Here is a 12649-nt window from a genome sequence, read left to right as displayed (position 1 = left end):
TGTTATGCTAAATAATACTTCCTTTTCAGATTCATAAGTAACAGTGCTTGTCCTGTTATAACTAATCCTTTTAAATCCCACCCCCAACCAAACCTTCTTAGAAATCTCATTTCTGAAATCAGAAATCCCATTGAACTGAAGTTAGTCGGTTTAAGATCTTATAAGATCTGTGGTCTTTCTTATAAGAGTTACATAATTTTATAGTGTTGGGTTTATCCATTGCTTACTGGTTGTTGAACATAAGAATAAATGAAGCTGCCTTTTACTGTCAGTATTGTAAACTCTGATGGGCATCAACTCCCCCATGGTCTTGGGAAGAGAAAAATTACTCCTAACCTGCTACCTGAAATCCTTTATCTCGGGTGAACAACTTGAGGTCCTCCAGATGTTTTGCCCTACAACTCTCATTGGCCCTTATCACTGGCTGTGCTAGCTAGGGCTGATAGGAGTTGTGGACCAAAACATCTTAGGGCCACAGATTGCCTATCCCTGCTTTAAGTAAAGATGCCAGACTTTGAACCTGGAACTGTTTGCATGCAAAGTCTCTGCTCCACCTCTAAGCTATGGCCTCTCAGTCTGTAAGAATACAGTAGCAAAATTAAATTTAAACTTATTTTCAATTTTAAATCTTAATTCAAGGCACCTTACAAATACTTAAATGCAAGTATTCATATTTATTATTTATTATTTATTTATTATTTATTATTAAATTTATTAATCGCCCATCTGGCTGGTCACCCAGCTACTCTGGGCGATGTACAACACACCATAAAACAATTTAAAACAATAAAATTCTCTACCATAATTTTTTTTTTAAAATACCCTAACCCACCCCAAATGCCTGCCTGAACAACCACGTTTTTAATGCACGACGGAAGCTCATTAAAGAGGGGGCATGACGGAGTTCCCTAGGGAGGGAGTTCCACAGAGTGGGGGCCACCACAGAAAAGGCCCTCTCTCTCGTCCCCACCAGTCTAGCTGTCCTGGCTGATGGGACAGAGAGAAGGCCATCCGAGGCTGATCTTGTTAAGCGGCCTGTCTGGTGTTGCTGGAGGCGCTCCTTAAGATAGGCTGGGCCGGAATCATATAGGGTTTTAAAGGTCAAAACCAACACCTTGAATTTGGCCCGGAAAACAACTGGTAACCAGTGCAACTCCTTCAGCACTGGAGTGATGTGATCTCGCCGGTGGCTGCCTTTAATCAGGCGAGCCGCCGCGTTCTGTACCAGCTGCAGCTTCCAAACCGTCTTCAAGGGTAACCCCACGTAGAGCACATTACAGTAGTCTAAACGAGAGGAGACCGGGGCATGTACTACCGATGGGAGCAGATGGTCGGGAAGGTAGGGGCGCAGCCGCCGTATCAGATGGAGTTGATACAGCGCTGTCCAGCTCACAGCTGACACCTGAGCCTCCATGGACAGCTGGGAGTCCAAAATGACCCCCAGGCTGCGGACCTGGTCTTTCAAGGGTAGCCGTACCCCATTCAACACCAGGTCATCATCCCCCAGCCTCCTCTTGTCTCCCACCAAAAGTACCTCGGTCTTGTCAGGGTTCAGCTTATTCCTCCCCATCCAGCCACTCACCGTCTCCAGACATTTGGACAGGGATTCTACGGCCAACCTTGGTGAAGATTTGAATGAGAGGTAGAGCTACATATACATATTTCAGATGTTTAAATAAATCTTTGCCTGATCTGGGCTGAGTAAGATTCTTCCTCAGATGACCAGGCAAGGAAGCTTTTTTAAAATTGGAAAACTGTTATTTTTCTGTTTTGTTTTCGTTCTGGGCCACTGAGGTGTCATAAATAGTTTATCAAATGAGCTAGTAATTCTCTTGGATTTATCTGCAAGGTTACATGTTGAATTATTGGTACATAAAAAACATTACTGAGCAATCCTATGCATGCCTACTCAGAAGTACACACCATTTGGTTTGGTGGAGCTTACTCCCAGGTGAATGTGTATAGGATTGCTTCCATAATCTGCAAGCATAGCAGGGGTTTGCAACCTGTGGCCTTCCAAATGTTATGGGACTCCTAACTCCCATCATCCCTAATCATGCTGGCTGGGGCAGATGGGAGTTGGATTCCAACATCTGGAAGACCACAGGTTGCAAACCTCTGCTATATTTTCAGATTAAGTGTGCAATCCTATACACACTTGCGTCGGAGTAACCCCCACCTACAGGTTCCCCAACTCCTGGTGTAGAGCATTTTAAGCTAATTGAAGCTGTATGCTATCTTTCTCCTAGCTTTTCTTGCATTTTATTGTGGGCCATGATCTTCAGTCTAGTCCAGAGATGGAGATAGTGGTGGAGGAGATGACTACTGTAAGAGAGGTAAATACAGGAGCTATACATTCCATGCAAAACATCTGCTGTATGAACATTTCAGAATTGTTGTATGGCTACTATGTTACTGTGTTGTGTTACTCTGGTGCTACAGTACACTGTGGTTTAAAATAGAATGTCCAAGTCTGGAGAAACAAATTATCCTTTTAAAATAAGTAGATTATTAGGGCAACACACTTTAGTCTGTCTAATTAAAGCACAGTCAACTTAAGTTTTAGTTGATTAATTGGAGAGGGGGTATTAGTTTTCATATTTATTGTATTAGTCATATTGTTTTATTTTCTAAACTGTCCTGTGTGGGCTTGGCCCTAACTTCATAAATAAAATAAAATGAGGCCATGATTCAAGGGCACAAGTATTTATTGTTTGAGGCTATTTCTTTTTGGTGTGGTGTTGTAATCAGGAATAAAAAACAAAATACTAAACATTGGGTTGGATCCCACAAATGGGAGACTCCTTCCACCCATGGAAATCTTTTGATCCAGTGGAAGAAACCCATCAGCAGAAGGGGTGGAGGCAAGTTCTGCCAGTTTCCCCCCTCTCTCTACAGCCCCCAGCTCGACTTCCCACATTGTTCCAGAAGGTGTCTCAACCCTCCAGAGCAGACTTTTGAAGGGTGTGAGGGCCTGTAGGGGTATCGGCAAAAGTCACTCCTCCTTTTCCACCAGTGGAAGCAAAGTCTGAATCCAGGCATAGCCTTTTTAATGCCCAAGTATTAGGTTTTTTATTAATCTTACTGACATATGTATATGTCTAAAAAGCACCTATATTGAGGTTTTTATAATATGCAAACCTATTTAAATGTAATCAGTTAATTAAACAATCAGTTGGTTAATCAACTAAGATATGTGATTGGCAATCCATAATTTGTATTTTATAAAAGTCTTGGCCTTCCTCTTGTCATCATGCTGGACCTCCCATGTCATTCATACAACCTCTTGTCCAGCATATAGGAAATCCATCATGTGTTCAGAAGAGGGGAAGCAGTGGTTCTCTGGAATCTGATGCATTGCCTGGCCAGGGGGTGAGGGGCTGGAAGAGATTGTCTTCTCCATCTTTTCCCCTCTCTCTTCTTGCAGTGGTAGTGGCATCACTCCTGTCAGGCAGTGGGGATAACTCTTGTGAGCCCTGTCAGTTGTAAATCTACTGCCATTGCACATTTCCACTATAACGGGAGCAGCCTGACCACTATTCACCCCATTAAAGTGGTGGGCACTTGACTAGTTTAGAATAATAATATTTATGTATTTATTTATATTTATATCCCACCTATCCTTGCAAGAAGTCTGCTAATGATCCATATAAAATCAATAGAATACATGAACTGATGAAATCATAACTCTAAAATTACAAGTACATAATACAATAAAACTATCACTACAACACCAGAAAACAGTTCCCTTGAACAAATAAATACATCGTTAACTGTTACCTGAATGACAACAGTGTGGGGGATAGCTGAATCTCTACTGGAAAGGAATTCCATAGTCACTGTCAACACTGCCTTAAGTGCGCAGAGTGGATAACACACGTTTTCCAATTTCATGTTAAAAATGAAAAACAGATGGTTTTCTATCCTAGGGTTCAAGTGTGTGCATATTTTATTGCCATGATATGCTCTGACTTGAGTGTTGCAAGTGTAAGTATGTTCTTTTTTAGATAAGACAATTCTGCTGTTTGCCAGTACTTAAATTGTACTAACTTCGTATGATGTGTTTTTTTTCAGTGTCTAAACTTAATGCTAAAGAAATCTGGCCTAGCAGGTTAGTATAAGAATATTAGTATTTTGTATTAGTTTTTTGGGTGGAAGAAGATTTCTTTCCTGATCTCTCCATCCATGCATTGATAATTTATGTCTGTCACTTTTGCTTGGGGAAAGATTGGATACATTTGAAGAATAATAATGATGTCCTTCAGGTGTTGCTCAAAGGTTACAAGAATCTTGAGTGTTTACAGTGAGACTTCAGAGATTTGCAGTTCTTCATAATTTATTTGCATACTGCATGTTGTTAAAGATGAATAAAGTGACATTTCTGAAGTAAACAAACAGTTGTGCTATACTCAGATTTTTATGATGAGAAAATATTGGTGGCAGTTTTAAGCAAGCTGTGGCAGGAATCTGGAGGTTATGTAATTCAGAATCCCCCACATCTAATTCTTCTTTGCAGATTGGGTATATTATTAGAAGTAGACAACTGAAGCTATCTAAGACCTTCTGTATAAGTATTTTATAAACTGATAAATGTATAGGAATTATATTTATGAAGTGACTTCACATATTCTGCATTTTTTGCAGGGGACAGCTGGCATTTGAGAAAGATTGATTGGTGTTATGAAGTTGGGGAAGCATTAAATGAGGAAGTAAAAATGCTATTTTTTTACACAAGTACTACAGTTGATATTACATTTAAAGTACTAAGTAAATAATGAGCTTTTAGTTGCAGTAAACATGTGTTGATCCAAAATGTATGAGCAACTATAGCACATTTCTATAAACCCATTACTACTTCAGTTCACAGTATTTTTAGTATTCATAGAATCATAGAATAGTAGGGTTGGAAGGGGCCTACAAGGCCATCGAGTCCAACCCCCTGCTCAATGCAGGAAGTCAGAGAATCCCTGACAGATGGCTGTCCAGCCTCATCTTGAATGCCTCCAGCATGGGAGAGCCCACCACCTCCCTAGGCAGTTGGCTCCATTGTCGTATTGCTCTAACTGTCAGGATGTTTTTCCTGATGTTCATCTGGAATCTGGCTTCTTGTAACTTGAGCCCATTCTTCCGTGTCCTGCACTCTGGGATGATCGAGAAGAGATCCTGGCCTTCCTCTCTGTGACAACCTTTCAAGGACTTGAAGAGCACTATCATATCTCCCTTCAGTCTTCTCTTCTCAAGGCTAAACATGCCCAGTTCTTTCAGGCTCTCTTCATAGGGCTTTGTTTCCAGTGCCCTGATCATCTTGTTGCCCTCCTCTGAACCCTCTCCAGCTTGTCTGCATCTTTCTTAAAGTGTGGTGCCCAGAACTGGACACAGTACTCCAGATGAGGCCTAACCAGTGCTGAGTAGAGGGGAACTAGTACTTCCCGGGATTTGGAAGCTATGCTTCTGTTAATGCAGCCCAAAAGAGCATTGGCCTTTTTTGCAGCCACATCACTTTGTTGGCTCATATTCAGCTTGTGATCAGCAACAATTCCAAGATCCTTCTCGCTTATCGTGTTGTTGAGGCACGTATCCCCCATCTTGTAACTGTGCATTTGGTTTCTTTTTCCTAGGTGCAGAACTGGGCATTTATCCCTATTAAATGTCATTCTGTTGTTTTCAGCCCAGCGCTAGTCTTTACAAATAGGAAATCTGCTATTGGGGGCTCTGCTATAAGCAGACAGGTCCTATGGCTCTACTGCTTAGATACTTTTTTCTTTTTAAAAAAATTGGCTTGTTTGACATTTGATTAGGTGTAATGCTCTTTGTATTACCTTTGTTTCCTCAAGAGTGCCACATTAAAAGAACTTAATATCTGCAGTGGAGAGACCTTGAATGTTGCCAAGGGGAAGCTTCCACCAAAGGTAACATAATAAGTTTTTTGTTAAACTGTACTATTTAGAAAGCTAGCCCCTTAGGTTTGGTTCCAGCATAGCAATGATGTTACCATGGGGATAGAAAAGAAAAACAGTTTAATCTGTAGAATTATGCTTATCCTCAGTTATGCCATTATGAGCCAGTTTGGATGTAATACCTGGTTTAATAAACCATTGTTTAATGAGCCAGGAATGAGCTTCAAGCCTGTGTATTTGCCCCTCCTACATGCTGGCTTTGGTGCTTTGGTACTTTGTTACCTGGTCTCTTTAAACCACAGTTCCCTGTTATTTCCAAACATGGAACTGTGGTTTCATATCAGTTTACTAACCAGGATCAAACCATGGTTTAAGATCCTGGTTAGTGAACTGACATTAAATGACAGTTCCTCATTTCGGGCATAATGAGGAACTGTGGTTTAAAGAGACTAGTATCAAAGTGCTAAAGATGGTGTTTGAGGAGTAGGGGAGTGTGTGGGCCTGACACTGGCTTAATAAACTGATTTATTAAATAAAAGTGTCTCGGACCTGGCATGGGGCTTGCCTAACATAGAAAGATAGCTGAATAGTAGAGTGGTGAACACTGTGACAATGGTACAGTGATCCACAAAACAAGGAAGGACAAAGGTGAGGCGATCCTGTTGGTGAAATTGCTCATTTGTGAGATGGAAGGTGAGTTGGCTTGAAGAACCATGAGTAGATTATTCATTTATGACCTAGTGGGCAAGACAGTAGACCTATATAAGGGGAAGGGCCAGACAGATATAGGAGGAGAAGTATTGGAGGTATAGTTAAGAGAAGAACCAGCAAGGATAGAAGCATTGAAGTGAACCAAAGATGTCAATGGACACATCCAAGATGGATAAAAGAGGTAGAGAAAAACTGTTTGAAGTGTTGGGATGTCTCAGGGGAATCAGGAAAAAGGCCAGTAGCTGAGTAAATGAACTTGTTATAGCAATGCACTCTCTGCATGTTTTTGTTTAATCTTCTGTTCAGATGTATTAGAGCTAGTATCTGTTCTAAAGCCATTACATTTTGTTCGTTGGTAGTGGTACATTGTATAACACTTTTCATTAATTTCCAAAGGGATTCTTGAAAGTGCCTGTCTGGTGCTATAAACCTTTTTCTCAACTGAGGTGCAGAAGGAACATTCCAGACCAAGTGAACTGCATTAGCAAAAAAGTGGGAGCTTTGGGGCTCTCTGCATCTGGAGGTAAGCTATAAATACTCAAGCATAAAGGGTAAAAAGACTGTAAGAATTTTTCAGCACTGGAAATAGCTATCCGGTCATCCCAATATCACCATGTCAGCAGCAGGTTTTCATTTGAACACATTTTTGAAGGTCAGTATAAATAATCATTTCTTGGACTAACACATACTTTGTGGTTTGCAGGCTATTAATTGTGTTTGCATAACATGCTAAACCATGGTTTAGCACAATGTGTATAAACAGCAACCAACTGCAGTGAGTCTTGGGTTTGTGCACTCCCCCTCCTCTTCCTGCATGGCCAAGGAGGAGGAGTTTGAAAGCTTTTGCTTTCACTTTTAGTTAAGCATGGCTTACTGAGTCATCCGGACCAATAAACTATGGTTAACATTAACTATGATTAGTTTCAAACAGTCCATCTTCAAATTGTGGCTTCTGAAGCTGGTTTGTTGAAACTAACCATTGTTAATGTTAACTGTTAACCACAGTTCCCAGTATAAACAATGCAGGAAGAGGTGTTAACCAAAAATGGAAGTGAACGCTTCCAAACTCAGCTTTCGGGAGGATGAGGGAAGCACATGAGGTCAGGAAGAGCCTTGTTCATGTCACGTTAAACTGTTGGTTAGCATAGCATTCCCCAACCTGGTGCCCATCAGTCCCAGCCAGCGTAGCTTATTGTTAGGGATGCTGGGAGTTTTAGCCCAAAACATCTGGAGGGCACCAGGTTAGGGAAGCGTGATGTTCTAGCGTGATGTTCAAACACAGCCGTTTTATATACCTATAGAGAAATTATTGACCTCCTCAGCTGGGTAAAAACTAAACTGTTGATATGTAAAAATAAGATGATGCTCACAGAAGACATGAGCTTTCTGTTTTTAGAGTTTCCCTTTCAGAAGCCACAGAATCTCTAAGCTGGGGAATTGGTAAAAGAGTAGCTTTAAGGGAAACTGTTACTGGTCTGGGCATCATTTGAAAGGTAGAAAAACAAGGCACTCTTCTTTGAGGGCTTTGAGATGTAAGGAACTGTAGAGAGTGGGCAGGGGTTCACAAAACACTAGAAATGTTGCTAGGAGAAACAGCAGCTGCTTGCAGTCAGTGCAACTGCTAGAGGCAGCTCTGTAAGGCACTGGGAGAGGGTTCGCCCCACCCCCTTTAGTTGGGTTGTACATACTTTACCTCTGGAAAGGAAAGAGCATACCACTTAGAAACAAAAACAATGTTTTTGTTTACGTAGACAGCTTTCAAAGGAGGGAAGGAGCCCCGTCTGGCACTGTGATGGGAATAGAAATTGTTGGCAAAAGAGAGGGGAGGGAATTTCCTCCCAAGTCACAAAACACAACTCTTCTGAAGTATCTTTCTCTTTAATTTGTACTTGATGCTTTACGTTGCCTTGGGTGGGTGTCTTGCCTTGAAAGCTGACCAAGAACTATTTTAAATAATAATTAGGGGTAAAGGAATTTGAACACTTCAGGGCGTGTGCATTTGGATTCAGACAATTCCATCAGTTCAATTTCATTGTCTACAAGTAGTATTAAATCCCTGTAAAACCTCCTTATCATGACCTAAAATATTACTATGGGTGTGTGGATTAGGATCGCCACCTATTTTCCTGACAGAGGCTCCGTGGCTTTAAAAGAGTGACATGTCAGATTAACTCAACAGATATGTCAAAAAGATCTGTTGAATTTTTTGCATGTTGTGCAGCTGGTTTTTTATTTATATTTTATTGAAATGTTTTTGTTTTCTTTTTTACAAAAGAAGACTAAAAGTACACTAAAAGAGTTTAATACATAACTCCTTTCTACACATAATTAATTAAGGGTGCAATTCTGTGCATGATTAGACAGAAAATAGTCCTACAATTCCCAGCATTCCCCAGCCAGCCATACATGTTGTAAGATTTCTTTCTATCTAAACATGTGTGGGAGTGTGCCCTTAAAAACCTAAGAACAAGGGAGTGGGATAGAATGTTATCCCTTGCCTTATGTTCAGTAGAAAACTGAACATAAGGCAAGAATTTCAAGACCAGGGAGGGGCAAGGAATGTTTCGTTAAGGACACACTCATTGGTCCATTCAGACGTGGTCAGACCCTTCTTTGTTGTTACAAGAATATGCTACAGTGAGCTGCTGACCTGATTCAGACGTAGCAATAGGCCATGGTGTAAACAACCCATGGACTGTTATGCTTCCCACACACTCTTCACTTCCACTTTTACTCAGTGACTTAATGGCTGATCATAGGTTGTTGATTAAAAGTGGAAGTGGCTGGGTGTCTGCTCTGTCCTGCTAGTCTCTAACAGCCCATGGGTTATGTGCGAACTGGCCTGTGGACTCGCATGCTATTCCCTCCCTTCCCATTCCTCTCCTCCTTCATGTGTGGAAGGAGTGCTTCTTCCCTCCTTCACTTCCTCTCCTTCTTCAGATTAAAAGCTTCACCTTTCTTTTTTCAATAACCTGCAGTTTCTCATTATATATAAACTCAAAAAACTTGTTTTAAAAACAATCCAGGATCCGATCGAGGTTTGATATCCTTGTTTGGTAACTAATGACCATAATTTTCCAAGTTTGGAATGTGTTTGCTGTTACGTATGAATCAGGCCACTTTCAGGAAAAATGACGACAAATCTAGTTTGAATTATTTTCAGCTCTGCGTATCATCAAAATTTTCTTGGAGGATTGATCAAAGAGTAAAGCTGTTTCTTAGATATTATGAAGGGACCCATCTGAACTTGTTTTAACAGTAGACTGATTGAAACAGTTCAATGATCGATCACTAAACTCTTGTTTTGCTAATTGTGTAAGTTAAGAACTCAAAATTTCTTTCAATTGTGACTCTTGATGTCCTTTAAAGATTTGCCAACATTTCTACAAAGTGAAGTTGACCTATGTTATGTGGGTGATATAGAAATCTCAAGAGAAGCTTTCCTGGAAGACCTGAAGATGCAGGTTAGACGTTATCTTTTCTTAATGAGTGCCACCATCTTTTCTTTAAATACGTTCTATTAATATATATTTTTATTTCCTTTCCTCTATCTCCAGTATGTTCTGATATGGCATTTGCTTAGATGCCATTTTCAGTGGTAAGTATAAACCGGGACCTTTGGGATTGTTGGACTCGATGGTCTTATAGGCCCCTTCCAACCCTACTATTCTGTGATATACTATTAACTTCCTGTGGTATGCCATCATTCTTTTCATGTGGTCCTGGCTGAAAGAGTCATGTTGCACTTTGATCAGAAAAGTTGCTTAGGGATTGCAGGACTTTCTCATCTTGCTATATGCAAAAGTAATATATTTGGTGTTGAGAAGAATCATGTTGCATTTTCACATTGTTCCTTGATTAAGGGGTAAGGGATGTCTTTCATATATGGGATATAAGGGGTTGGTGGCAATATTTGTGAAATTTTGGGATAGATTGTCAACACTTAGCAAACAGGGAAAGCTTTCAAGTGGGGGCGAAAAAAACCATTCTATAATTAACATAGGAATGCCTTATCCTGAATTGGACCATTGGTCCATCTAGCCCAGAATTCTCTTGCTTCAAATGGGAGTAGCTCTCCCAAGGTCTCCAGGCTGAGCTCTTGCACGATCTTTGCATTTTATATGGGATGCTCGCATTGCATATAGGTGGCAGCATGGGAAGGACGTATTTTCTGAAGAGGCCCTAGGATATACATTCTTAGATTTTAAAAACAAGAACAATACTTTGGATTGTCTGGCATGTTTGTGGTTCAAGCATGTTGGAAAAATATTACATATGTTAAAAAAAAATTGTGATGTGAACAGGTGGTTAAAATGATGCTTACGTTTGTAGCTCTGTAAGTGAGAAAATACATCTCAAACATGGATTGGAGTTTTATGTTTTTCAGCTATTATTTATTCTAAAAATGCTAGCAAAGCACTTTCCTTTTCAGGTGATGACTTTGCCATCCTTTCAAGAGTTCAGTATTCCATTACCTCGGTTTCTCCGAGTTTGGGCAATGGAAGATAAGCGCCCGTACAAGATTTTAAGAAACAACAAGGAGCAACTCTAGTAGGTTCCTAACTACAACATTAAAGCTGCAATCCTATAATCACTTACCAGGGAGTAAGTCCCATTGAATTTAGTGGGGCTTACTTCTGAGTAGACATATAGGATTTCATGTAAGTTAACTTAAATGTTAATACAATGTACGTTACCACTATCTTTAAGTGTTCTTTCAGTTCTTCTATCACAGGCTTGTTTGATAATGTTTTTAAAAAGTGTCATTGATTGCTGCATAGGCCAATTTTTGTGTTTTTTTACGTTTCAGGAAAGCATTTTATTTCTTCTATAGAGATTTCTTGCTATTAAAGCTCTATCCATGCATTTGAAACTTTTGACAACACTTATGCTGGCAATCTGTGATTTTAAAATACCCAGCATTTAAAAGTCTAACTTCATTTATTTACTTATTTCTTAATTTAATTTAAAATAATTAAATCCCGCCTAATACAATATTTAGTACTGAATTTATATTATCTATTTTTTCTAGTAAACTCAAACTAGGAAACAGAGTGGACATTTGTATAGAGCCTTTATGTAAGGAAGAGAATCTTGGGTAAGATATACAGCCACTACTCATCAAAACACATTTTAAAAGAGAATTTTCAATCATCATATTCTAGGTTTTCCCTGTAGAATCTTTCTTTAAAAGACCAGGAAATTTATGGAGCCTCTGTGAAGTTTATGTAGGCATGTATTTTGAGAATAAGAATTGCATTGTGTGTATTTCTGATCACAGACCGAAGGATTTGCTTCTGCGGATGCTGATGCGCATACCAGGGAAGAGAGACTATGACCACCCTGTGGATTTGGCATGGGATATCTCCAAAGAGTGTACAGCATCTGCATTGAGACAAAGAATTGCTGCATACTATTCCTTACCAGTGGAGAAAATCGAAATTGCTAAATATTCTCCTGAGAAGTTTGAATGGATGCCAATATGCAGTTGGGTAAGCTAAGAGATGACAGGGGAAATATGTCGGACATGAAATAATATTGTCAACAGTTCCTTCAACAAAAGAACATTTCACATTATCCAGACAAAAGATTATGAATACTAAACCTATGCCAAATGTTTACCGATTAAAATGTTGGGGGTAGAGAGGGCAAGGGTGCAGGAATGAGCGAAATTTCATGACCTCCCCTTTACCGTGGGTGCCTGCAGAAATGTTTTCTGGGGTGGGTGGGATAAGACACACACACATACACACACACGGACATGTTTTAAAGGAAAAAATTTAAGTGCACAGTGATACGTTATTGTAATTTGCATGCATAGGAAATACTGCTTCAATACGCCTGTACATTTTCCTTGTGTGTGTGCACATACTTTGTTGCTTAGACTCACACTTCATGACATTTAGAAACCTAAGCCAGCAGAAGATGCTGGGAATTTGACAGCACTAATGCAGAAAAGTGTTTTATTCAAGTTTATTCACACAAGAGGCGTCATGAACTTTAACAAAAAAATGTATTTGTTGTGGGGGATATATAAAAAG

General features: G+C 39.9%; 1 protein-coding gene across 10 annotated transcripts in view; it reads left to right on the top strand.

Annotated features, from left to right (window-relative positions):
- USP40 (ubiquitin specific peptidase 40) overlaps positions 1-12649 on the top strand; it is a 70750-nt gene that overhangs the window by 46058 nt on the left and 12043 nt on the right. For 8 of the 10 annotated variants that reach the window (XM_084819987.1, XM_084819951.1, XM_084819961.1 and 5 more), the window contains 9 exons: positions 2250-2336; positions 4075-4111; positions 4645-4709; positions 5835-5909; positions 7005-7131; positions 9978-10072; positions 11041-11159; positions 11641-11706; positions 11890-12100. In XM_084819987.1, the coding sequence (XP_084676113.1) occupies positions 2250-2336; positions 4075-4111; positions 4645-4709; positions 5835-5909; positions 7005-7131; positions 9978-10072; positions 11041-11159; positions 11641-11706; positions 11890-12100 (882 nt within the window). Of the gene's footprint in view, positions 1-2249; positions 2337-4074; positions 4112-4644; positions 4710-5834; positions 5910-7004; positions 7132-9977; positions 10073-10165; positions 10301-11040; positions 11160-11640; positions 11707-11889; positions 12101-12649 lie in introns of those variants that run through there. The other 2 variants (XR_014785762.1, XM_084820017.1) reach the window with 2 other exon arrangements.

Source organism: Heloderma suspectum, chromosome 1 (genome assembly GCF_057233095.1).
Source record: "Heloderma suspectum isolate Gila_16-S chromosome 1, 16-S_ref, whole genome shotgun sequence".
Lineage (NCBI taxonomy): Eukaryota > Metazoa > Chordata > Lepidosauria > Squamata > Helodermatidae > Heloderma > Heloderma suspectum.
This window is presented reverse-complemented; position numbering and strand designations above follow the sequence as displayed.